The 26,872-nt window shown below is 46.0% G+C and overlaps 1 protein-coding gene across 4 annotated transcripts in view; it reads right to left on the bottom strand.

The window, feature by feature from the left end:
- The window catches only part of VRK1 (VRK serine/threonine kinase 1), a 106,812-nt gene extending 84,549 nt beyond the window's left edge, over positions 1-22,263 (bottom strand). The window contains exon 1 of one of the 4 annotated variants that reach the window (XM_077910522.1): positions 22,158-22,263. In XM_077910522.1, the coding sequence (XP_077766648.1) occupies positions 22,158-22,197 (40 nt within the window). In that variant the 5' untranslated portion in view covers positions 22,198-22,263. The remainder of the gene's footprint in view (positions 1-22,157) is intronic. The other 3 variants (XM_077910523.1, XM_077910524.1, XM_077910525.1) reach the window with 3 other exon arrangements.
- Between the last annotated feature and the right edge of the window lie 4,609 nt (positions 22,264-26,872).

The following is a 26,872-nucleotide window of genomic DNA, read 5'->3' as shown; positions in this document are numbered from 1 at the left end:
ATTGTTTCACCGCTAGCAGGTGTGGCTTGATTGTAGACCATTAGTGACCATTAATAAGTGAAACTCAGGCTGCAATTCACTGGTATGTTTAATTTCCCAGGATTTGCATTTCACACCAGGGAGCTGAGCTCAGCCAATATTTTCATAAGCTAACACCTGCAATAGAAGCGTAAAGCATGATTTCACCGAGGTAACATTTATCTCTGGGAATTAAAATAGAAGCCAAAGGATAATTTGTGAACTTGATCATTCTTTCCCCTGTCATTGGTCTTAGGTTAGCATAGCGATAAGGCCTCAGGTATTATAAAAATTTGTCGAGTAGCTTTAGGAAGATTCAGGATGTTAGGCATCCACTTGTGCTGCCTCCTTTGATGCATCTACATGCTTGATGTTATACACGTACTGTTGAATAAAGGTTTACTGAGCACCTACTATGCCCTAGGTGCAGTGTTGGTTCTCAGGGTGGGAAGAGACAGGGCGAGATCGCTGTCTCTAAGAGGCCGCTCTCTGCTGGGGTAGATGGACATAAAGTGACTGTCACAGGACCATGATGACCTCATTAGGAGAGGGGATTGTCATTCCCTCCTCAAGTTCCCATGAGAGAATTCCATCCCATATCCCAAGGAAAGCAGTCATAGGAAGAAATCTCAACCTTCTCCCCACTGACTCCTCCTACATTCCTTCTTATGGAAGGGATTTGTCAGAGGGGTAGGTGGTGAGAAGTAACTGAACACGAGCATGGGGCAGACAGCCTTCCTCTCTGATCTCCCCATTCCTGCCCCTAAGGGAAGAGAAGGCTCGGATCTCAGCCAGCCCAGCCTTCCTGACTCAGGTCTGGAAGCATGAATCTCTCTGTTGAGGCTCACAGATGTGGGGCAGAGACTCTCTGTTGTATGTGACTCGGCTCAGGGGCCTCATCTGAAGGTTTAGATTGGGGACCAAAGTAGCAAGGAAGCTCACAAGTCCACAGGTGAAGCCACATTCTCCAGCGAAGCTTTACCAATCCTAAAGGTGGCACTCTGCTCTTCATTTGTTTGATTCTATATTTCAATTTCTTTCAGAGGAAAGGAAATGGGGTGTTAGTTCATTGGATTCCTGATCTCTGGTAGCTGTGACCAGGGGTAAGCAGGAGAAGTAGAAGGAGAATAAAAAGGAATGAATGAGTAAATGAATGAATCCATGAGTGCATGAGGAGTGATAACTAACCAAGCAGGGGAAGTGGCCATTAGGCAAAGCTGGACCCTTGAATGAAGTCCTAAAGAAGGCGTGGACATGAATCAAGCACACAGGGCTGGGAAGGGCATTCCTGGCAGGGGGAAGGGCATCTGCAAAGGCATGAGAGTAAGAGGTGTGGTGCTTTTGAGAAATTGTAAACAGCTGCTCTTGTCTTGTGACGCTCCACGAACTATACTTTCCTTAGCTGTGGCCCTCTCTACATCTATGCCTTTGCTCCTTCATCTCCTCTTTGACCTTCTCTCTGACACCTCCAGGATGCCCTCCACCACCTTCATGCCACCGGAAGCATTCTCGCGATGGTTGCCAATGAACCCATGTGACTAATTATGGTGACCTTTGCTCAGGCCATCAGGCCTCCACACAGCAGCCCCCCATACCTGCCACTCTCCTCTTCTTGCAGCACTTTCTCCTCTTGGCCTCTAGAACACACCTCTGCCCTGGTTTCTGTTTCCTCTTCTGCAAACGGTTTCCCTGTACCTTTTGCTAGCACTTCTTCTTTGGCTCCAACTTCTGAGTCTTAAAGGCCCTTTGCTCTGTGTCTCTGTTCAAATCCACACTGATTTCAGAGGGCACAGATAAAAACTTGGAGATCTTCAGCACAGAGTTGGTCTGTTAGAACTGAGGATGGGTTATTTATGAGAATGAAGGAAGTAACATAAGGAGCGAGTGTAGACTGAGGCAAGAAGTCAGAAAGTTCTGTTGGTGATGAGGGAGGAACTCATAGCATACTAACCTCCCCTGGGATGGGGCAGCCAGAAGTAGGCAAGACCTGAAGGGGATCTGATCCTTGAAAGAAGAGGTGGATCCATGTTTATCTGACTTTTCTACTGGGGACACTCCCCAGCCTACATACCACAAGGCAGCTAGAATTCAAACGGAAAGTGGAAAGTCGCAATCTTACTAGCCTGAGGAGTCAGAGGATGGGACTTGAGCTGCTGGAGCAATCAGAAATGGGGAGGGATTGCAGAACAGAGCCACAGGGGCGACCCTAAGACCTCCTGAAATCTTTGGCTGATTGATGATGAATTGCACCCACACGAGCAAGACTCCAAGAAGCCCAAGAGGGAGGAGTATTTGGAAGGCTGAAAGAGCATGCATTGAGTTCAACATTGCACACCACAGGGGACACTGAGTCAGGAGTTTGAGCCCTACCAAGTTGGTGGAGCTTGATTAACATATTAGGCTATCTCTCCACTGAAACCCACGAAAGACCATGACTGAAGAAGAAAGGTGAGGCTCAAGGACTGGGGAACTAAGAAACAGAAGCCCCACCATGTCAGTAGCTTGTCCAGGCAGGGCTGGGATTCAAGCCCAAAGGCTCCAGCTCCAGAACTGAAGCCCTCAACCTCAACTACATGTTCAACCCTCACCTCAGGTAGCCCATATCCTTCTTCTAAAGCAGTCATCACCAAATTGAACACCCGATGACATTGTACATGGAGCTATCCATTTCTTGCACTAGACTGAAGCTCCATAAGAGCAGAGAGCTCGCATGGTGCCTGACACCCGGTCCAATAAATACCTATTGAATGAATAAATGACTCACCAAAGCCTGCGTGTGTATAATGCATTAATACATTTGTTATTAGTGAAGACATATGATTAAAAATGCCTTCCTGCCATATAATTTCACACACACCCTATGATCCTGGAGTGAATTAAATCACCAATAATCACTCTGGTTTGTAGCTGGGTCTATTTGTACATATCTGTTACTGACTATTTTTAAGTACGACCAGGAATTTCTAAGCATAATATGAATGACTCAGTATTTTGATTAATCAGCTCAGTAGGGAAAATTTCCATGAGTAATCAGACTGAACATAAAGATAGTGCATGCTGAGACGGAGTTGGGGGTGAGGGGAGAAAGACAGAGATGAGAATTTTTTTTTTTTTTTTTTTTTTTTGTAGTCAGAAAGGCAGAGTCAACGCTACAGAACTTACCAAGTTCCTGTTTTATCATAAACAGGGTGGCAGCTGTTTTTGGGTTCTGGTGGCTGCCCCATGAATGACCACATACTTGGTGGCTTAAGATACATTTATTCTCACCCTGCCAGAAGTTCAAAATCAAAGTATCAGCAGGGTGGTGCTCCCTCCGGAGGCTCCAGGGAGAATCCTTCCCTGCCTCTGGCAGCTCCTGATGCTCCAGGCATCTCTTGTCTTGTGGCTGCATAACCCCAACGTTTGCCTCTGTCTTCATGGCCACCTTTCCTCTGTGTGTGTGTAAAATCTCCCTCTCCTCTCTCTTTTATGAACACCTGTTACTGGACCGAGGGCCACTCTAAATCCAGGATGATCTCATCTCACAATCTTTAACTTGATGACATCTGCAAAGACCCTACTTCCAAACAAGGTCACAGTCACAGGTATGTGGTTTGGCTCTTTGGGGGGGGGGGGACACTATTGAACCCACTACAACAGCCATGGCCAATGTTGCTGCCATCAGTCTCTTTAATGGAATCAAGAAAGAAGGCTACTCTAACAATTGCCCATGGACTTCAGGTGCTGCTGGGCATGTCTCCTGCTATACATTCTCCCCAAATTGGAGCTGCTCTGGCCCAAGTACATCCACTCGGCAAGGTTCACACTCTTCAGAGAAGGAAACAGTGGCCAAAAAGTTTAAATCAGCTGTTCAAGGTCACACACATGGAGAAGTCCAGGTTTGTCTTTGACCTTAGGTATGTCGTCTCCAAAGCTAGCGAGATGGCCATCTCACACTGCCTGAAATATACGGGTCATTAGAGAGTTACCGTGTTTTGTTTTGTTTTGTTTTGTTTTGTTTTAAGATTTAATTTATTTATTTGAGAGAGATAGAGAGTATGAGCAAGGGGATGGGGCACAGGGAGAAGAAGAAGCAGACTCCCTGACAAGCAGGGAGCCTAATGCAGGACTCAATAGCAGGACTCCCAAGATCATGACCTGAGCCAAAGGCAGACCCTTAACTGGCTGAGCCACCCAGGTTCCTGGAGAGTCACCATATTCTTTAAATACCTTGGCTAAAATGTAAACACTTCCTGAGTGAATTTATAATAAGAAGGAGGGTAAATTTGCAAATTAAGAAACTGATAACCAGAGAGGTTAAGTGACTTGACCAAGAGTACTTAACAAATCAGCAGGTAATCAGAAACCACACCCAGGAGTCCTGATTCTGCACAAGGAAACTTAGAAGGCGCCAGCCAGTTTGAGGTATCCTGTATTGGCTGTGCCAAAGGGTTGTTGTTGGCTGAAGCAAACCGAAGTAGTGAAGTACTCGGCCGGACTCTGCCAAGAGGCTCCCTTGGACCGACCCTTCCCAGGAGGCCTCCCTCCCTGCATAGTTCAGAGAGGAGAAAAAAAAAGCTGAGGGTTAGAGACCCGAGTCTTAGTGAGAGGCCTGCTACCAAAAACTCAAGTAACCTTGAGCGAGACATGTCTTCCCTAATCTCCTCAACTCAAAGCAAAAAGGTTGAATTTAATCATCTCAAAATTGCCTCTAGCACTAAGCACTTGTTCAATAGCTTCTAGAACTTGTGCAAGCCTCAGGTCCAACCAGAGCTAGGTCAAAGCCCCAACGGATGCCTGGTGTTGGCTTTGCCTGTCATCCTTTCACCCTTCCACTGAGACTGGCCTCTCTCTATTCCATGGCGGGGGGCGGGGGGGCGGGGGGAGATACCCCCAGTAACTTTTACTTTACAGTTGGGAGGGACTGGCCCCATTCCTGCTTCTGCCTTCGGGTGGGCCTGTGACCCAGATCTGGCCCATCAGGGCAGTTCGCACCCTGAAAACGATGACTTGTTCAGGGACAGGGGTGTGGTTCAATCTGAGCCAGTGAGATCTAATCCTGGGGCTTTTACTGAAAATATTGGGAGAAATAAGTTCTCCTTCTGCTGGTGTTGCCACGCCGTGAGAATGTTGAACCTGGAGCGGGGCAGCACCAGGGGCACATCTGAGGAGCTGAGATGTCAAGTGATGGAGGGAATCAAGTCCTGGGGACCCTTTTGGAGCATCAGGATGCACCCTTGCCCGAACCCACAACACTTCCGAGGTTCGTGGTTACAAGAGCTGCTTCATCCTTCACTTTGTGTCTGAAGCCACTTTAAGTTGTCACTGCAACTAAGTTTCCTGATTGATACAAAAGCCTTCATTTTGAGGAATGGAACCTGATTGTGGAAAGTGGCTTTTTCTTGTAATCTGACAGCAGGAAGCACCTCAGGACCCATCGAGTCCAATTCCACTCTTTACAGATAAAGAAACAGGTATCCGGAATGAGACGTGTCTTGTTATATGTATACAACACCACACACACACACACACACACACACACACACACTGCTGTGTGAGTCGTCTTATTACAATGCTGAGAAACTCTGTTTATCATCAAACATTTCATACATCCTATTACACGTGAGAGAATTATTATCTAGCCTGGTGCCGTGAAATGCTTTTTCCCATAATGGAATTTTACTCTGGAAGTGTATTTTGGTATTAAAAGGCTCCACTTTATAATGTCGATGGTTCAATCTGTGATCTAAAAGGCACTTAAACGCTTTGAACAAGAGGCATAAAGAGCTTTTATTGCAAAAGCCTTGCTGGATCTACCAATTCCGCCATTGATCCCTTTCCCCAGAAGACTGCTCTGGAAGCAGCCCGTGCGGTAGCAAATCCCATGGCAAGGCTGGACCTCCAGCTAGTGAGTGAGACACGCTTCCCATGCTCCCATCTGCAGATATTGAAACTATTCTGGATGGACAGTAATGGGCTTCTTCAGGCACCCCACTCAAGCAAAAACATGCAGCCATGCAGAATGCGCATGGAGCTAGTTCTCAGAACCCAGTGTGTTCGCTGGGTCACTTCATCTACAAAATAAGTTCAGTAGTACCAGCTCCCAGTGTCCTTGTGAGGGGTCAGTTAAGCCTGAAGCCTGGTACATATAGGTGATCCATGAATGTGGGGGTCCCTGTCCTTGGTGGATGTGACTCTTCAATAACTGGGGGATTTAGGTCTACAAGAGCAGTGGTAGATTGGAAAGGACCCCACGTTTGGACCCCAGAGACCAGCAAGCTCTCAGCTTTACCCTGGGCAGACCATTCACGTCTCTAAGCCTCCACTTCCTTGTTGTTGTTTAAGATTTTATTTATTTATTTATTTATTTATTTATTTATTTATTTATTTGAAAGAGAGAGAGAGAGAACACAAGCAGGAGGAGGGGCAAAGGGAGAGGGAGAAGCAGACTCCTGCTGAGCAGGGTACCCCATGTGGGGCTTAATCCCAGGACCCTGGGATCAGTGACCTGAGCCAAAGGCAGACATTCAACCTACTGAGTCACCCAGCCACCCCTCTACTTCCTTGTCAAGGGAGCTTTGAATATGTCACAGGATTGTCATGGTCATTCATGTCATGCATGCATCATACAGCTCAGTCACCTGCCATGGAAAATAGGAATATGCTCATCACCTTTTGGTCACTGATCCTCCCTTTCCCAATGGCTGAGCACCAGGGACATTTGGTTCATTCGCTGGTCATCAGGGGCTAAAGGCAGGGGTATCCCCTGAAAGGAGCAGTGGGCAGAGGAGCAGTGAGAAATTGGAGCAATTGAACATTTCCCAGAGAATGTAGCACGGACCAGTGGCCCTATGAGAGTTCCATGGTGAAACAGGTTTGGGAAGCATGGCATTCTATACTTTCCGTGAGATTTCCAATGCACATCAGCATATTTAGCTTTTACAGTCTAAAGGGAAATAAATAATTTTGTTTAATTTGGGGCTTCCCAAATCCTACTGCAGAACATCTGTCACCAATCCATAGCGCTCATGGAAGGGAGAGCCCACTTGGGGAGCAAGGCTCCAAGATTCCAGAAGCTGAAATGGAATTTCCAGCTATTTCTTAGCTGTGATATTCCTGCTAATACTTCATATGCTTTCATTCACATATTCCAATATGAAGCCATTCCTTGGGCTACACCATCCGTCCTTTCCCAAAGCACTCTATCATGCACGTATTCCGTATTCACAGAGCAAGCTCTGCTTCCAATGGTCTCTCCAAGGCAAAGAGAATACCTTCCAAAATACAGCTCCTGACTGGAAGGAACTCATTGTCTAACAGGGAAGACAGACACCTGAGCAGATAATTATATGCAAAGTGACAAGGCCCATAAGATAAATGTGCACCTTGTGGGGTGGGATAGGGTGGGGCAGATGTCAGGAAACCCTTGTTTGAAAGATGAGTTGCTGCCCAAGGAAACAATCAGAGGAGGCAGGGATGCCACAGACACAGCACGTGCAAAGGCCCAGAAGGAAGATAAAGAGATTTCTGGAATTACAAGAAATAAAATTAGGATGGAGAATAGAGGGTGAGGGGAGAGGAGGAGAAAAGTAAGGAGGGGGAAGGCTGTGAAGGATTTACTGAGTGTGTGTGCCAGGGAGCATGGCAATCTTTCAGAGGATCTGAAAAGCTGTGTGTTTGTGAATGTGTGCACACGTGTGTGTGCGTGTGGCGAGGGGCTAGGGGGCTGACGTGGTTAGATCTGTGGCAAAGAGCGATCATTCTGAGACTGCATGGAGAAGGACTTGGAGAAACACCTGAAACATCAGTCAATGGCTTATAGGCAGGGCATGCTTGGAGGATTGAAGATGGCGGCAAATTCTCTGTCAATCCTCTGACAGAGATGGAGTGTGTTTCTCCTCCTCCTGAATCAGGACAGTCCTCAGTGACTTCCTGGCTAATAGAACGTGAAAGAAGGGACAGTGTGTGAATTCTAAGTCTAGGTCGTAAGAACCCTTGGCATTTCTACTCAGCCTTCTTAGAATACTCACTCTGGAGGGAGATCCAACTCCCCTAGGACCACCATGCTGTAAGGAAGCCCAAGCTAGCCACGTGGGGAGCTGTGTATTGAGAGCACGATGCCCGGCCACCCCAGCTGCTCTTGTCGCCCAGCCCAGTCATCAGACGTGTGAAGACAGATGCCATCTTGGATAATCCAGCCCAAGTAAACACAGCATGAAAATCAAAGGAGCCCAGCCAGCAGCCAGGACCAAGGCCAAGCACTGCAGCCCCAGTCGAGCTGCTCAGCTATCTCCAGTTGCTCGAGTCATCTGGGCCGAGGCCAAGCCACTGTGGAGTGGAGACCAGCTGTCCTGCATGCCTCTCTGCCCCAATTCCTAATCCACAAAATTGTGCATGTAATTAAACGGCTATTGTCTTATGCCACTAAATTCTGGGGTGGTTTGTTACACAGCAAGAGCTAAACAGGACACACTCAAAGCATCAGATCTTGAAAAAAAAAATCCTGTGAACAAATAGGAAGTAGTGCATGCTTGTGTGCACACACACACACATATCCATTCTCACACTTCTCAGACACACCTCCTATGTCATTTTCATTCCCACTCTGACCTCTACTTCAATGGCCACAATTCTGAAGGTGTAGGGACAGTGGCCCATTTGACAAAGAACATGATGTAAATAGGGAGAGTGTTATTAGTAGGTGGGTTTTGTTGATAAGAATCTAATGCAATTCCAGGAGCTGAGCAAGAACACCATGTCAGCCAGCATTTCATTCTCATGGCAAGATCATCTCTGTAGCAATTTCTTATGTTCCTGGGTCAAATCCAAGACCTCATTGCAAACCCAGCAAAAACCTCCCTTCAAGGTAGGCCTTTGGGGGAATTTCAAGCCATTCATCTCCTCCCAAGGCTCAAAGTCAGCCTAGAATAGCCAAAGGCAAAGCTCAGCTTCACCCTGGCTTTCTACACTGGAAATGTGAGAGAGGCCTTGGTGCAGGAGGAGGAGGATGGGTGAGGGGGCACTCGGCAGGAGGGAGAAACATAGTCTAGTCCTGGAGGACCCTCCAGGGGGTCCTCCTCACCAGGCCACACCCGGAGAGGCCCTGGCCCCGCTCCATGATCAACAGACCTGCGCTTAGGTTCTGGTTCTGAACCTCAGGTTTTCTGTAACGTGATAGCTCTTTATCTGTCTCGGGGAGTATCATGGGGACACAATGAGGAAGCAAACTTGCAAACTGTCTGTTACATCTGGGAGAAGGGGCCTTGAGAGCAGCCTCTTCAAGGGTTGTTATAGGTGGAATATGTCTTCCCAAAATTTATGTTAAAGTCTCCTAGGGGCACCTGGGTGGCTCAGTTGGTTAAGTGTCTGTCTTTGGATCAGATCATGATCCCAGGGTCCTGGTGTGGAGTTCTGTGTTGGGTTCCCTGCTCAGAGGAGAGCCTGCTTCTCTCTCTCCCTCTGCTGCTTCCCCTGCCTGTTCTCTCTCTCTTTCTCTCTCTCTCAAATAAATAAGTAAAATCTTAAAAAAATAAACAAAGTCCTAACTCCCAGGACCGAGAAAGGTGGCCATTTTTTGAAATAGGGTCATTGTAGAACTATTTTATTATGTTAAGATCAGGTCATGGGTCCTAATCCAATGTGACTGGTGTCCTTATAGAAAACAGAAATATGGGCAGCTCGGGTGTCTCAGCGGTTTAGTGCCACCTTCAGCCCAGGGTGTGATCCTGGAGATCCGGGATCAAGTCCCACATCAGGCTCCCTGCATGGAGCCTGCTTCTCCCTCTGCCTGTGTCTCTGCCTCTGTCTCTCTCTGTGTCTCTCACTAATAAATAAAATCTTTCAATAAATAAATAAATAAATAAATAAATAAGAAAGAAAACAGAAATATGAGGGTACCTGGGTGGCTCAGGTGGTTAAGCCATCTGACTCCTGATCTAAGCTCAAGTCTTGATCTCAGGATCATGAGTTCAAGCCCCACACTGGGCTCCACCCTGGGTGTGGAGCCTATTTGCTTGAAAAAAAATAAATAAAATTAAAAATTAAAAAATAACAATAATAAAAAAGAAAGCAGAAATATGGACATACAGACACACAGAGAGAATGCCACACAAAGATGTCCAAGCCAAGGAACTCCTAGAACCTGGCAGAGAGGCCTGGAACACATCCTTCCCTTGAGCCTTCCAAGGAACATGACCCTGCCAACCCCGTGACCTCAGATTCCCAGCCTCTAGAAGTGTGAGAATAAGTTTCCGTTGTTGTACACCACCCAGCATGTGGTACTTGGTTATGGCAGCCAGAGGAAACTCATACAAGGGGTCATTTGTTTATCAAACTTGTGTTTCTCGAGCTTCTTCTGTGTCTCAGGCATCATACATAGAAATGACTAAGACACCACCCTTCCCAGGGGCGCCTGGGCGGCTCAGTGGGTTAAACATCTGCCTTCGGGTCAGGTCATGATCCCAGGGTCCTGGGCTCGAGCCCCATGTTGGACTTCCTGCTTCTCCCTCTGCCCTTCCCCACCCCATCTGCTCATGTTCTCTCGCTCGCTCACTCGCTCTCTCAATAAATAAATAAAATTGTAAAAAAAAAAAAAAAGACATGACCCTTCCCTACACTCAAGAGTCTTCCAAAAAGAAAAACTCATCCCAAAGCCATGTGCTAAGTTCAAAACAGCAGCACGAGGCACCTACTCCAGCCCAGGGAATCAGAGAAGGCTCTGGGAGGAAGTGACATGGAAGACTTGGGGAACCCCTGGGGCTGTGAGCAGGTTCTCCCTCAATAAGGTCCACTGTTAGGTTTCACCCGGAGGATTCTTACACTTCACTCAAGCTCTTCTAACTCAAGATAAAACCTCAAACAGCAAGGTGTGTCTAAGACAAGAATCCTCTTTCTCTACAGGGGTTCTTGTCAGCAGAGGAGCAGCTGCAGTCATGGAGAAGGTCAGTGAGGCCTCCAAATGACTTCACAATTCCCTGTGAACTCCAGGGGGTGGGGAAGATTTGTGGTGCACGGACTCTAAACCCAATCGGGGCCAGATCAGAGCCTGGCATCTGGTAGGTTCTGTGCAGGTGTTTATTGAACTGAAATGAGAGCAGCACTGAACTCCAACTCAGCCCATTCCTGGGGCCATCAAGCTCCAAGGGGCCTAGGAGTGTTTGCACAGCTCACGTAGACCACTGTGACCACCTGCTCCTTCCATCTGGCAATGGCCCTACTCATCCAGTCCACGCATCTGTGGTCAACGCGATGGGTCAGAAGTGGGAGGAAGAGGCTGCAACATACAAAATGACAGCCAATGGGGCCTCTGACCCACCCAGGAAGTACCTTTTCCAAGGATTTTGAGTTGCAGAGATGAGGAAAACAGATAAGGAAAGAGAGAGCCTGAGACAGAAAGGAAGATCCAGAGAGAGAGAGATGGAGAGAGAATTTGAATGGTCTTTGTCCCTGGTTCTAGTACCTTCCTGAGGCTGTCCAGGTTTCCTGACAGAGACAGGAGCTAAGGAGTCCTTTTGTCCCTGCCTCCAATCCCATTGGCTCTAGTGAGGAAGAACACTGAGCACATCTACCGCCAGGTGCCTCCGTGGGTTATTTCCCCGACAACACAATGAAAAACAAGAGAAATCTTGGCAAACTTTAAAGAAAATATAGTTAATTGCCACTGACATTCTCGCTTTAGTTACACAAGCAAGCCCTGGCTTTAATCACATGCATTATTGTAATCAGCCTGCCAATCACATTTTGAAATATTTCATTTTTGACATAATTACAGTAGAATACCCACAACCCATCAATAACATGGATCAGGCAAGATTGATATTGTGTTTCCAAATGGGACCTGACAAAGCCATCACGGCTTTTGTTCGGAGGAAGAAAGGTAGGACGAGTAGCATCTCCCTCTCCCTTTACGACTGGGTTTAGCGAAACTGTCTCGCACGTCACTCACAACAGGCTGGAAAACCCCACTCGTCGGAACTGTAATTGGGAATTTTCAATTATTCAAGCCTCATCTATGTTATTCTTATTGAGTAACAAATGCAAAATGAATGCTCTAACCTGGGGCCTTTGTGCGTAGACATTATTGTGAAACGGAGGCCTATTATGAATTGCTCTTTTATGTTAATTTACCTCGTTTTCCTTATGAGTTCCTTGCTGTATATCAGGTTATTCATGTATAAAGCTCTCCAAAGTGGAACACGTGCCTGTGAGATTGTAAAATTTGGATTTCTGACTTTTCCAGGTGGGTTGGCTGTGACCACCCCCAGTCCCTCACCCACACCTCTGCGTGTTCATGTCAAGATGGAACTTCGCTGTTAACCCTAACAGTGAAAATTAGATGCCCCAGACAAATCCTCAGACAAATTGTTCAAAGAGTGACTTGTTTTTTCCACACAGAGTTCTGTTCTTCCAGGAGAAGCCCTTTTATCCAGCTACTTGAAAGGCTGAAGTTGACAGGGAAAGGAGGAGCTCAGATCTGAGGACAATGAGTCCTTGCACAGAGCTTTTTTCTAGAAGCATCCTTATTAAGGACTTAACATTGGGTGTGTTTCATCAACAGAACGGGCCATAAAATAGCTCAAAAGCCAATCCCTGGGGATCTAGTACAGAGGTTCAGATGGGTCAGCAGTGTGACTCCCAGGTGACCACATCTCCAATAGTTTTGCAGAGCACTGAATGCCCACCCCAGGAAGCACACTGTCAGCAAGCCCAGGGCACTTGCTGATACCTTGATCTCAGACTTCTGGCTTCCAGAACGAGGAGGCTGGCATTTCTGTGGTTTAACTCGCAGGTGTGCAGTACTTTGTTAGGGCAGCCCTACCAGACGGTTATACCATAAGGCAGGTCACTGAATTGACCAGAACCTTCATTCCCTGCTTCCCCTCCATTCCTGGTTAGTCAAGGCTCACCTGCTTTGAAGCTGGAGGATGTCATCTTGTACCTACAGGCACCTGAGTGTGCCTTCTGTGGCCTCCCTCCTCAAGCTGTGACCATTTTAATAGTAACCTGGGGTCTAGGTGTCTCATGTAATGGTATATGTATATAGTGTCTTATGTAATATGACCTAGGAAAAAGAAAGAAGAAAGGGGGAGGTGTTTTAAAAGAGCTTGCGTGATTAGGTTAGACCCACCCTGATACCCTCCTTCTGTCATGTAAGGTGACATAATCATGGGAAGGATAGCTCACCATATTGGTGGGTTTCATCCACACTCCAGAGGGAGGATACAGGGCAAGGATCATTAGTGGTCATTCTTAGACTTCTGTCTACCTTCTAGGAGAATATCCACATGTGTATAAATGCTCAGAAAAGGCTCTGCAGGGATACATATCAAATCAACAGCAGTTTTTTCTCATGCGGAAGGAGAATGTTCTTTCTGGTTTATGCCAGGACTATATGCTTAAATATACATGCTGATTAATTAAAGGGTCAAAGTTAATAGATACGAATGAGACATATAGGTTCCAAATGCTAAGAAAAAGGAAAAGCAATGGAACAAAGAAAATTCAATCTTTTCAATAAAAGTCTGGAAAGGGAGGGGGAGCAGGGTAACTCAAAAACAAAATCATGTCTGTGGAAAAAGAAATGTAAATGCATTAAATTCTTACATTAAAAATCAGAAGCTCAGAGTGAGTTGTTTTGATGCAAATACCTATCACATATAGGAGGCACAACTAAAAAATGACACACAAAGACTGAAAATAAAGACATAAGACAAGCAGTAAATAAAAAATGAAGGCCATTGTGGTAATGTTAATATAAGACTGCATTGAATACAAGCAAAAAGTAATTTTTCATATTAATAAAAAGTACAATTTATAAGGAAATGTAATAGTTATGACATTTTTGCACCTGACAGCATTATTTTAAAATCTTCATTTAAAAGATGGATGCAGAGCAGGAAATTTACTCCTATAAAATCATACTGTAAGTCTTTAACATGCTTTTCTCAAAATTGATGGGATCAAATGAAAGAAAGAAATGTAGAAGATTTAAATAACACAATTAACAAGCTTGATATAATAGAAACATAGAATTTTGAACTAGCAGGCAGAGGGTCCATATTCTTTTCAAGGAACACTCATATAGTAGGCTATAAAAGAAGTCTTTTCTATTTTATTTTTTTTAATATTTTATTTATTTATTCGTAAGAGACACACAGAGAGAGGCAGAGACACAGGCAGAGGGAGAAGCAGGCCTGGAGCCTGATAACGGGACTCAATCCCAGGACCCAGGATCACAACCTGAGCCAAAGGCAGATGCTCAACTGCTGAGCCACCCAGGTGCCCTAGAAAATCTTTTTGGAAAAACGGTGAAAACAAACACATTTCTGACAATTCAATACTGTTAGAAATTAACAGCAACCGTGAAGATAACTAAATCTAATCGATTTGCTTCAAAATGTTGAAATGCCATTCTTGATAACTCCCAAGTAAAAGAGAAAAGCAAACCAAAATTAAAAACTGTTCAGAAATGAGCAATAATGAAAGCACCACATATAAAAACCCATGGATTGCAGCCAAATTAATACTCAGAGGAAAACCTATAGCCTTGAATCTTCCATCTGAAAATCTTTCCATCAGAAAGATTGAAAATAAATGAGCTAAACATTTAACTCAGGAAACTGAAGAGGTGGGAGAAACAACAAGAAAATAAGCCTAAATAAAACTAAAAATGGTAGAAGGAAGAAATTAACAAACACAAAGGCAGAAATTAATTAAATAGAAAACTAGAAAATAGTAAAAACAAACACTTGCACTTTGAGAGGCGGATGAAATAGACATATTTTCAGTAAGTATGTTTGTTTTTAAAGATTCTATTTATTTATTCATGATAGACATAGAGACAGAGAGAGGCAGAGACACAGGCAAAGGGAGAAACAGGCTCCATGCAGGGAGCCAGATGTGGGACTGGATTCGGGGACTCCAGGATCATGCCCTGGGTGGAAGGCGGGCCCTCAATGGCTGAGCCACCTGGGGAATCCCCCGGATTTATCTCTTAAAATCAATCAATCAAGCAAACAAAGAAACAAACCAACCAACCAACAAACAAACCACCATGCTGGATGGGTTAAGAACAAATTATCCCAAACCTTTAAGAAATAGAGTGTTTCAGGATACATCCTCTGCAATACTCAGTTACTGAGAGTGGGGAAGGATGGAAAGTTTCCTAGTTTGACCTTTCAGGTTGGTGTGGCCTCAATCCTAAGGCCAAGAATAGTGCACACATAAACACTATAGGTCAGTATCATTTATAAATATAGAAGCAAATCCTAAATAAAACATGATCGGTGGCCTGTTAAGAGAATAATGCAATTCGATCCAGTACAGTTGAATGCCAGAAATGGAAATATGGTTCAATATGAGGAAGTCCACCTCACGCATTAAAGGAGAAAATCATATGGCCACCTCAAAAGTTACTGAAAACTAATCAGATGAAACCAAGCATCTAATCCTAGTCTTAAAAATAAAACAAACTGCTTGTTCACTAGAAATGGATGGAGATTTATGTAAGTAGATAAAGAGTATTGTGGCAGAGATTGTTCTAGTCACCATCATCCATTCTGTTTCCCCCCTTGTACCCAACCCCCAGTTTTAGCTGGTAACACGGCCACTGAGCCAGAGACTACATTTCCCAGCATTCCTTGCAGTTGGGTGTGAACAGGTGATTAAGTTCAAGCCAATGGGACTCAAGTAGAAATGATACCTGCAAAAAAAAAAATTAAAAAAAAAAAAAAAAGAAATGATACCTGCAAATGCTAGGTTATTGCTCTAAAGAGGGAACTGTTCTCTTCTGAGTTCTCTTTCCCCCTTCTAGCTGGCTGGAAAATAGAAATTCCTGGAGCTAGTGTGGAAGCTCCTTTAGGGGGACTGGTGGAACCAGCCCTGGGCTGCTTACCTTGGACTATTGCTGTGAACTCTTACGCAGGAGAGAAATTAATTTCTACCTTACTTAAGCCACAGTAGTCTAGGATCACTTTGTTGTGCCAGTTAGCCAATGCCCTAACCAGTACTTGAATACGGTAGTTACCATAAATCACCACAAACATGATTTCCAATCATGAATCGTAGAAGCATTCCCATTAAAATCAGGAACAAGAAAAGAGTATTTATCTGCTCTCTTTATTATTCAACATTTTGCTGGATGTCCTAGCCATGTCTCAGCAACTAGGTGAGAAAAAAATAATAACTATTAGAAAGGAAAATTAAAATTTCCATTACGTGTGGGCAACATTATCTGCCTTCTTACTAAAAAGTACTAGATATGGCAAGAGATTTCAATAATAAGTGGCTAAAATACAAGAGATTTTGAGACTCAGTTCCTTGTTTAGGAAATGAGGATAATAGGTCCTCGTGGGATTATCATGAAGACTAAATAATAAAATGATTGGAAAATGCCCAACCCTCCCTGACATATAGTAGGCATTCAATAAATATTCTTCCTTCCCTTCCTTCTTATTCAGCTATAATCAGAAATCTCACACATCTATCTATTTCAAGAGAAAGAGGATTTCTAAGGTTCTGAAAGTAAAATAAGTCTCTACAGCATTGCTGCGCTGAGGCAAAACCCTACAGGAATAAAATGGAATCAGAGGCTCTCTGATTGGAAGAAATCTAACAGATTGGTTTGTCTGACAACCCATCTAGGCCCTGAAGGCTCTCTACAACCTGTGCTGGAATGCTTTTGGTGCCAAAGAAAATATTATCCTCTAGAAGGACTTGTTCTTTCAATCCATCCACCAGCCCATCCACCCATTCGCTCATCCACCCGTTTATCCACCTACCCACCCACCCATCCATCCATTCATCCATCTACTAGCCACTCGTTCATCCATCCCCCCATCTATTACCCACCCACCCAACCATCTGTCGGTCCATCCATCCCCCCATCTATCCATCCACAGCGCCATTCCACAGACACTTATTGAGCATGTATTATGCACCACAGTGGTAGGCACTGGGGCTTTCAAATTGAACATATCTTGGTCGAGACACTCCTGTGTGTAAACATATAACAATAACACACTGTGACAAGTGCTATAATAGAGTCCCCTTTAAATTGCTGTAGGAGAATGGAAGTAATAACTGCTGGGAGTGTGAGAGAAAGTTCCCAGCAGGGATGACATTTTAGCCAGGAGCTGAAGAATATCTAAGAGAGAAGGGAGGAAGGACATTCCAGACAGAGGGAACAGGAAACTGAATACACAATATGTTCAGAAAACTGCGAACAGTAGGGCAGGGGGTGGGGATGCAGGGGGCAGGAGGAGGAGTGTCAGACAGAGGGTCTGGAAAGGTGACAAGGGGCAAAACTCTGAAAGACTTTGCAATCCCTGCTTCAGTTAAAGTTCTGGTGAGTAGAACCATCATTCTCCAGAAATCTCCTTAAGAAAATATGCAAAGAATCCCCATGATGTTCTTACATTAATCTGTGCTGCTGGCTTGGGCTTAGATGCAGCTTTGCAGAATATATTTTTTAAAGTTTCATTATGCCACTGTACATCAAAATAGGCCAATATAAATTATAATATGGTCATGCCAATAGGACTTGCAAACACAATATTTTAAGTTTATATTGCTTTCCAAGACCCATAAAAATTATTCCGAATGGCTGTTTGCTTTTTGAAGCCAAATGAAAAGGTATTTGCAATTTGATTATTAACAAATCAAATCACTGATATGATATTGGATTCGGTACATCTCAAACTGAGAGCGAAAAATCCTCAGTGGTCAATTATGTAGCATGGCTGGTTTATAGTTTCCTGTGTGTCATTAAGAATAAGCACCACAGCCAACTCCGATTTTATTTTGATTTATTTTAACTATTTCTCTGCTCTAAGAATTTCTCTCTCAGCCTCTACCAGGCATTGGAGCTTTTCTCCGACTGAGGCTAGTATGGGTACGATCAGGTGCATAGTTGACTATGAGAGAAGAGCAATGGGGGATGGCTAGGGGGATGCATGGATGCATGAATGCATCAACACACGGGTGAATGGATGATACCATTTTAGTGCACACCAGGTTTTAAGGACTGAATTGCCTTTGTAGTAGAAAGAATGTCCATTTTCTTACTTCTAGCACTGAGTCTTTTTTTAAAATTATTTTTTATGTTGCCTTGTGTTTTGTACCCTGTGACCTTGACTAATGTAAAAGTCCCTTTTATTTAGATATGTTCAGTGCCTCTTGATATTATGGCTAGAGAGAAAATAGTATGTAGGCTCTCAAGTAAGATGGATCATTCTAGATTGGGGCCTCCTGTGCAGTGTCTCTGATCTTTCTGCAGGTTTGGGGAAAGCCTTAACCCCTTCTTCCAGCAAGTGGAACTCTCCTCACCCCTACTTCAAGCTGGGGACTCAATTTCAGGAAATCTTTAGATGACCCAGACTCTGCTAGTGCACAGAAATGCATAACCCAGGAAACGCAGGGTAAAGGACTCCTGAGAGCCAAGGTGTCTGGGAACACTACTTTCTGCCTAGTGATCTGGAAACAGGATTTGGGATTGGGGGATCCACATCTCACCCTGCTTTATGCAGCAATTGAGGCAGCCCTACTTTGCCTAGGTCATTTCTTCTAGATAGATCCCATGGACAGCTTTCCCAGGCTTCCCACCACCTGGCTATCAACCTTGAGCCTCACCATGGGTTGGGCAGAACAGGAATTATTTCCTGAACTTTTCTAAAATAGAAGGAAACAAAGATTTAGGGAATTTCTGTATCTCATACAAGGTAGCAGGAATGAACATCTGTCTTGTGCCTGTCCAGGGGCCATTTCCCACCCGCAGCATGACAATATTCCCCTTAAAGATCCTTTTAGATAGTGTCATTCCGCCATGCACGAGCCATGGTTTGGCTTGGGCTGATGCCTAATCCTGCTCCTAGAGGTGGAGAATGCTCCTTCTGCACCCTTAATGTGAAAGAAGATCATGTACTAGGCTAATGGAATGCATTTCCAGGAATGTCATGTACCTACTGAGACAGGATGGGTGTGTTCCTGGAACAGGGGTGATACAAGTCTGGAAGTTTGGGGCAATATCAGCAGAGAGAGGTGGTTTAGGAAGAAACTAGCATGGAAGAGAACAAGACATGAAAAAGAAAAATAAGATCCGGCAATATTATTTGAGCCTCTGGATCTAGCCACACCTGAAACGAGACCTCCCTAGACTTTTGCATTACATATGTATTCTTGTCATCTATTGCTGTTGTAACAAACCATCCCAAAGCTTAGTGGCTTAAGACAGTAAGTCATTATTATTATCATGGTTCTGTGGATTGATGGGCTCAGCTAGGTGGTTCCGACGCAAGGTCTTCCGTGTTGTATTCAGATGTTAAGCAAACTTAAAGTGTAAAATGGCATCTTCACCAACATGTCTGTTGGCTGGGTTAGCATAGGTGGACTCCCTGGGGGCTGGCCGGGCATCTCTCTCCATGCAGCCTCTCCACATGGCTGGTTTGGACTTCCTCAGAGCCTGGAGGTCTCATCAGAGTCAAACCTCATACCATGTCTGGCTTTCCTTGGGGTGAGCGGTTCCAAGAGAAGGTGGAAGCTACAAAGTTTGTCTCAGGAACCAGGCAGCGTCATTTCTCCCACTCCCACCGGTTACAAGAAAGCTTCTGGGTCAACCTAGAAACTCGAGAGGAGGAGCCTGCACAAGGGATGCATACCGAGTCTTGATTCACTCAGACTGCAGTTTTAGAGCTGCCACGATACACCAGCGAATGTTTTCTCTTTGATGCCCTCAGAGTTAGATTTCCATTACTTGCAATCAAAAACAAGTTTGAGCAGAGCCTGGGTTAGAATACAGGTCTGCTCTGCCCTCTCCCGGGTTGAAATCCTACCTGTCAAGACCAAATGAATTAGGCTTTTTGGTGCACCCTCCCTATTCCAATTCCTCCTCCCCAGTCATAGGAATTACATCCTTCGTGAGTCCATTGCACTGATAGAAGTCAGTTGGAAGAACTGGTCAGAGCCGGAGACCTCACTGAGGCTCAACCGAGGCCCAGAGAGACAAGGAGAAACTGACCAAAGTCACCCCACAGTTTAGGGGGCGCATTAGGGAAGCATTCCTGCTGGGGGGATGGATATAACGTTCGCATCTTATTCTCTCTACTGGACCATAAACCTCTTAGAAGCTGGGGCTGCACCCACTCCATCTCCGGACCCCCATGGGTCTGTGAACAGGTTTTGGACACAGGAGACTTTCAGGGCTTAAACAAGCATTGTTGGGACGCCCGGGTGGCTCAGCAGTTTAGCACCTGCCTTCGGCCCAGAGTGTCACCCTGGAGACCTGGGATCGAGTCCCACGTCGGGCTCCCTGCACGGAGCCTGCTTCTCCCTCTGCCTGTGTCTCTGCCTCTCTCTCTCTCTCTCTCTCTCTCTCTCTCTGTGTGTGTGTGTGTGTGTCTCATGAATAAATAAATCTTAAAAAATAAAAAATAAACAAGCATTGTTGAAAATTTGCAGAGGTAAACTTTATATCTGGAATGTCCCCAGCCTGCTTGGCTGTCAGCAGCTCTCTCTGGCCCTGGGAGCTGCCCCTGAGCAGCTCATAGATAAAAAGGAGAAGACAGACAAAGGCAGCCCCTGGGCAGGGTGCCCCAGGCCTGGGTTCCAGCAGAGGCTCTGCCCATGGCCGGGTGAACCTCCACTTCCTCACCTGTAAAGTGGGATGTAGTAACCACAGCCCCTCCCAGTCGTGGGGCTGGTGGATGTAATAACGTATGCAAAAGGGCTTTGAAAGCCCTAACAAGCCACACAAAAGCAGGGGGTTGGCATCATTAGTAGACTGGGACGCAGGGACTCTAATGTGCCCAGCGGGGAGGGGAAGGGGAGGCGAGGAGCCCGCACATCCTCAGAAGAGCTGCCACCCTCCCCCTCACCTGCCCCGACGCCCTCCCCAGACCCAGAGGGTGAGCACTCCCACCCAAAGCTGCCGAGCCCCTCCCCCACCTCAGATTCCCCACCCACTATTAGCCCCGAGTGGGAGAAGAGACATGACTAATTGTGTCCACAGTTGCCTCCTGGCATGGACAATTAGCCACCTGCATCTAATTCTGAGGGACCCAGAGGCTAATTGCATCTGCCAGACCCCGTGGGCTGTGTGTGTGTGTGTGTGTGTGTGTGTGTGTGTGTGTCCTCCAGCTACCAGTGGGCACCAGAGCAGACGCTGCTGAAATACATGGGGATCATTGCATTTAATATCCACCTTGGGGGATCCCTGGGTGGCTTAGTGGTTTCGCTCCTGCCTCCGGCCCAGGGCGTGCTCTGGAGTCCCGGGATCGAGTCCCACATCAGGCTCCCTGCATGGAGCTTGGTTCTCTCTCTCTCTCTTTCTGTCTCTCATGAATAAATAAATAAAATCTTAAAAAAAATAATAAAATGATTAACATCCACCTTGCTGGCCCCGAGCACAAAGGGACCAGACCTGGACTCTGCCCTTCCTTCCTTCCTCTTTGTCCCTAAGAGGGACAAAGGACGCTTTCCCTGGCAAGTTAGCAAAAGCACAGTTGTGCAGTCGTAGAGCACGCTCTGAGTGGCTCCGGAGGTGAGAGAGGGGCTGCCCCAGGGCCGCCCCGTGATCAGAACCACCCTGCCCGGGGCTCTGGCCACGTCCCCCCGAGAGACCCCTCCACTCCCGTCCCTCGTCCCTCGGTCACAGCGCTGCGCCGCTCTGCCCTTGCACCCACACGGCGACCACGGGCCTCCCTCTGCGGGGGCAGCATCTCGGAGGCCAGGGTCCAGGTGTTAGCTGCCCACCCCGGCTCACACGTGGAAGGAATCAGTGAAGGACTGAATGATTGAAAGACGAATGCCGCCTCAGGACAGGCTCGTCGTGGTTCCAGCCCGTAGCATTAGGACCTGATGGCACACCTTGTTACCTCACGGCCACCCTCGCCTCTCAGCAAGCACGTCCTGCTGTGGGCTTGGTTTCCATACTCCACCCCGACACCCTCTCACTGTCTCATGTGCACCTGACTCATGCTGAGTTCCTGACCTTGGCCTCCATCCCTGGCATCTGCTCACACCTGCAGCAACCACTGCCTCTGGCTCCTGGGGACTCTGGACCCCGTCCGAAGACTTCTGGCCCCTCTGCTCTTTCTACCTTGGACCTCCTTGGGAAGTGGGTCTGCCCTAGAAAGTCCCTAGAGTCTTAGTCTTAGCAAGCGACTCACCTGGTCCCAATAGGGCAAGAGTAGGGGGTCTGAAGACCATGTCCTCTGAGCCACATTAGCCTCTCCCAGGCCGGGCCTCCATCTGGCCCCAAGCTTCAGTCCCCTGGACTTTGACTCCCTCACGTGCTTCCGTTGTCTGCAGAGGGCTCTCCCCTAGCAACAGTGAGAAGTTAGAAAGTCCCAGATCGCAGTGGCTTCCTGCAGTAAGGTTTATTTGTGCACCTGATGCAGCCCAACATGGGTTCATGGGGAACTCGGCTCAGTGCAGTCACTGAGCCACCCAGGCCTCTCGAGCTGAGACCCCCCACTACCGCATCTGCAGCTGGCAGGCAGATGAGGGGTGGATTGCCACGGCCAGGTCTAGAAGTGGCACACACGGCTTCCCCCACCTTCCTTCGGCCAGGATTCGCATGGTCACCCAACCGCACGGGAGCCTGGGATGTGCAGTTCACTTACATGCCCCAGAGGAAACCAGATTCGACTGGGGAACAACTAGCCAGTCTCTGCTGTCTCCACCTAGGACCTTGTACCTAAAGCAATGAAAACGTACAGTTTCGTTGCTTCTGTTAGCCATTCATTTCCTGGGCGTGCTCCTGATAAAGGCAAAACACTGTGACCTGACACCCAAAGCCGTCCCTGGTCACCTGCCCTTCCATACTCTGTGGCTCCAGCCCCTGCATGCTAGTGAGGACCCCTGGCGACCCCCAGACTGCTCCACACTTCTGTGGTTCGCTTGTCCCTCTGCTCCCATGGCCTCTCTTCCTCCCCCAAACTCCATTCATCCTTCAAGACCCACCTCAAATGCTTCTCCCTGGAGAGCTCTCCCTAGCAACCCCCACCCCCGACTCCCAAGAGAGCCAACAGCATGTTCACCATCACCCTGCTTTGCACCCGCCCCCACACACTCTGCTCTCCGTGGCCCACCTGGCAATTCACCTGTACTGGGTTGAACTGTGCTTCCCTAGAAAAGACACGTGCAAGGAAGTCCTAATCTCTGGGACTTGTGATGTGACTGTATCTGGGAATAGGATTTTTGCAGATGCAATTACATTGAGGATCCTAAGATGAGATCATCCTGGATCTAGGACTGGTGTCCTTATAAGAGAACGGAGAGGAAAATTTGACATCGGGGTACTGGAAGACACGGGGAGAAGGCCATATGAAGACGGAGGCAGAGCTGGGATTGATGCAGCCATGAGCCAAGACACACCAGGGATTGCGGGCCGCCCCCAGAAGCTGGGAGAGAGGCATGTGACGGATTCTCACTCAGAGCCTTTAGAGAAACCAACCTGCTGGCATCCTTGATTTCAAACTTCTGGCCTCCAGAACTGTGAGAAGATACGTTTCTGTTGGTTTAGCTACCGAATGTGCAGTAATTGGTACAACAGCCTGGGACCCAAGAGTGGCCGCTGAAATCAAGCTGCTGCTGGCCCACTGGGAGCCACAACTTGGCATGCCGGGCAGGTGATTTGATTATGTGTAAGACCAAACAGAGTGCCTAGCCTGTGAGAACACAGGCTTCTCTAAAGAACATTCAAATTTATTCTTAAAGAAAAAAAATGAAAAGAAACACTATGTCAGGAAAACAAAGCATGTCCATCTGTGCTGGGGATTTGGCTTGCAGTGAGGGTGGTCCTGGGACCGTCCCAACTTATCCCTATCCTGAAATAATCACTAATGGTCCCCCTTCACTCTCAGAAGGACTCCTAAACTACATAGTCACCCTTCCCATGGACCTTGAGTCCTCTGTTCCTTTCATACCAGTCATTCGGAACAGACCTGCCCTACCCCACCTCTAATCATGCTCCCACATTGATAGATTTGATTATTGTTGCACAGAATGCACTCTCTCCTTACCCCCAACCACCAAGGAAGGAGTATTTTCCTCTGTCCAACAGATGTAGGGCTTGACCATTATGACTTGCTCTGGCCTCATGGCACTTCCCTGCTGCCGAATTTGGCCGCAGCTCTGTGACTTGCTGTGGCTGATGGGATGTTAGCCAATGTGACTGAACTGAGGGTTGAAAGCACTTGCAGACAATTGGGATTTGTCTCTTGCACCTATACCATCATGCGACTGCTTTTCTCAGCTCGTTGCTACCCCTTCAGCGGGGACCCTGAAAAGAACACCCTTGGAGCAGATCTGAGCCCAGTCGTCAGGAGAAGCCAAGCCCAGTCTAGATCAGCAGAACCCCAGCCTGTCTGCAGAAACATGAGTGAGAAACAAATGCATATTCTTGTATATCTCTGTGGTTTTTGTGACTGTTTGTTACACAGCAAAAGCTGATGCATACACCCTCCAAACACCACTGGATCCCAGTATGTTTGTGCTCACTCTCGATGCCCCGGTTCCAACTCCAATCTCCTCACCCAAACCCCAGTTAGCACCTCGAGCCTCCCCACACAGCTGGAGCCTCTGCTAACCTCCCCTTCCTGCCTTTGGGGAGGTCTCTCCATGTGAGGCTCCACCTCTAGGGACATGTGAAAAATTATAGCACTCCCCTTGTTGTTTTATAATTAACCAATTACATGTCTGCAAATCTCCTAAACCAGCGCTGCCCAGTAGAAACAGAATGTGAGGAACGCCTGGGTGGCTCAGCGGTTGAGCATCTGCCTTTGGCTCAGGTCATGATCCCAGGGTTCTGGGATTGAGTCCTGCATTGGGCTCCCTGCAAGAAGTCTGCTTCTCCCTCTGCCTGTGTCTCTACCTCCCTCTATGTGTCTCTCATGAATAAATAAATAAAATCTTAAAAAAAAAAAAACCAGAATGTGGGTCATATTTGTTATCTAAAAAGTTTCCAGTAGCTGCTTCGAAAAAGTTAAAAAGAAGCTAGCTGCATTGAAAAAGTAAAAAAGAAAAAAAAAAGAAAAAAAAAAGAAAAAGTAAAAAAGAAGCAGATGAAATGAATTCTAATACTAAATTTTACCTAACTTGATATGCCAAAAATATCATTATTTCAACATGTAACCAATATTATTTAAAGTACATTTCTATATATTTAATATATAATAAATATAATAAGTGTTCTGTAAAATGTGTTATTTTTTCTTTTTTTATTTATTTTTACTTTTTTATTGGAGTTCAATTTGACAACACATAGTATAACACCCAGTGCTCATCCCGTCAAGTGCCCCCCTCAGTGCCTATCACCCAGTCACCCCAACCCCCTGCCCACCTCCCCTTCCACTACCCCTTGTTCGTTTCCCAGAGTTAGGTGACTCTCAGGTTCTATCACCCTCACTGATATTTCCCACTCATTTTCTCTCCTTTCCCCTTTATTCCCGTTCACTATTTTTTGTATTTCCCAAATGAATGAGACCATATAATGTTTGTCCTTCTCCGAGTTACTTATTTCACCCAGCATAATACCCTCCAGTTCCAACCATGTTGAAGGAAATGGCGGGTATTTGTCGTTTCTAATGGCTGAGGAATATTCCATTGTATACATAGACCACATCTTCTTTATCCATTCATCTTTCGATGGACACCGAGGCTCTTTCCACAGTTTGGCTATTGTGGACGTTGCTGCTAGAAACATCGGGGTGCAGTTGTCCTGCCGTTTCACTGCATCTGTATCTTTGGGGTAAATCCCCAGCAGTGCAATTGCTGGGTCGTAGGGCAGTTCTATTTTTAACTTTTTTATTTTATTTTATTTTATTTTATTTTATTTTATTTTATTTTATTTATTTTTAACTCTTTGAGGAACCTCCATACAGTTTTCCAGAATGGCTGTGCCAGTTCACATAACATGTGTTATTTTTTAAATATTTTGCATTCCTTTTCATACTAAGGGTTTGAGGGTTGGTGTGTATCTAACACAGCAGCACATCTCACTTTGAATTAGCCACATTTCGAGTGCTCAATGGCCACATGTGGCTTACGTCTACCATATTGGACAGCACAGATCTAGAACATAGGAGACAGAAAGCAATGCTGCCAATGCATACCACGGCACCTGGCACATACAAGGGACTCAATAAATAATTATTAAATAAATGAATGAACAAATGATAAACACACAGGCATTGTTTCAAAGGTGGTGAAAATTTTATCTATATAATCCATGGTATAAACACCTATGGCTTATATAGATTGAATTTTCATTGTAAAGAGCATTGTAAAGAGATATTTTGAAGGTCCAAGTTGTCTAGTGCTGTACCTGAGTCCACATAGAAATCTTGTTCAAAGACTAAACTGCACAACTAAGATGTAACCTCAGGCAGTATTTCCCAAACTTGTTTGACCATGAATATTACTTAAATTGTACTGTTTTGTCAGGGTGCCAATAGAAGCTCATGCAATATCATTTAAATTAAAGTAGACAGCACAAAAATGGTCTCACAGTTGAATTAATTGTGGTAAGAAATGATCAAAATGTGATCCATATGCTTAATATAAAGTAAACATTGAATAATTGCACCAATAAATGCTAAAATTATGAGATAAAATGCGTAACAAAGACCAGCAATTGTCAAATAGAAAACACGCAGCTTGGCAGCGGGGAGGCAAATGTACAACCTGCTACCGAACATCACGCTTCCCGCGGGCCGTCTGTCACGGGACTTCCCAGTGTGGTCAGGTGATGGAGGGCCCTTTCTCAAAGGTAGGTAGATGATCACTGAGAAAGAAGAGCCACCACAAGTCCAAGTTTTACTGTGTGGCGGGCACTGTTCTATCCTCTGATGCAGATCCTACCACTGGTGCCATTTTACAG

This window comes from Canis aureus, chromosome 9 (genome assembly GCF_053574225.1).
Source record: "Canis aureus isolate CA01 chromosome 9, VMU_Caureus_v.1.0, whole genome shotgun sequence".
In the NCBI taxonomy this organism is placed as follows: Eukaryota; Metazoa; Chordata; class Mammalia; order Carnivora; family Canidae; genus Canis; species Canis aureus.
This window is presented reverse-complemented; position numbering and strand designations above follow the sequence as displayed.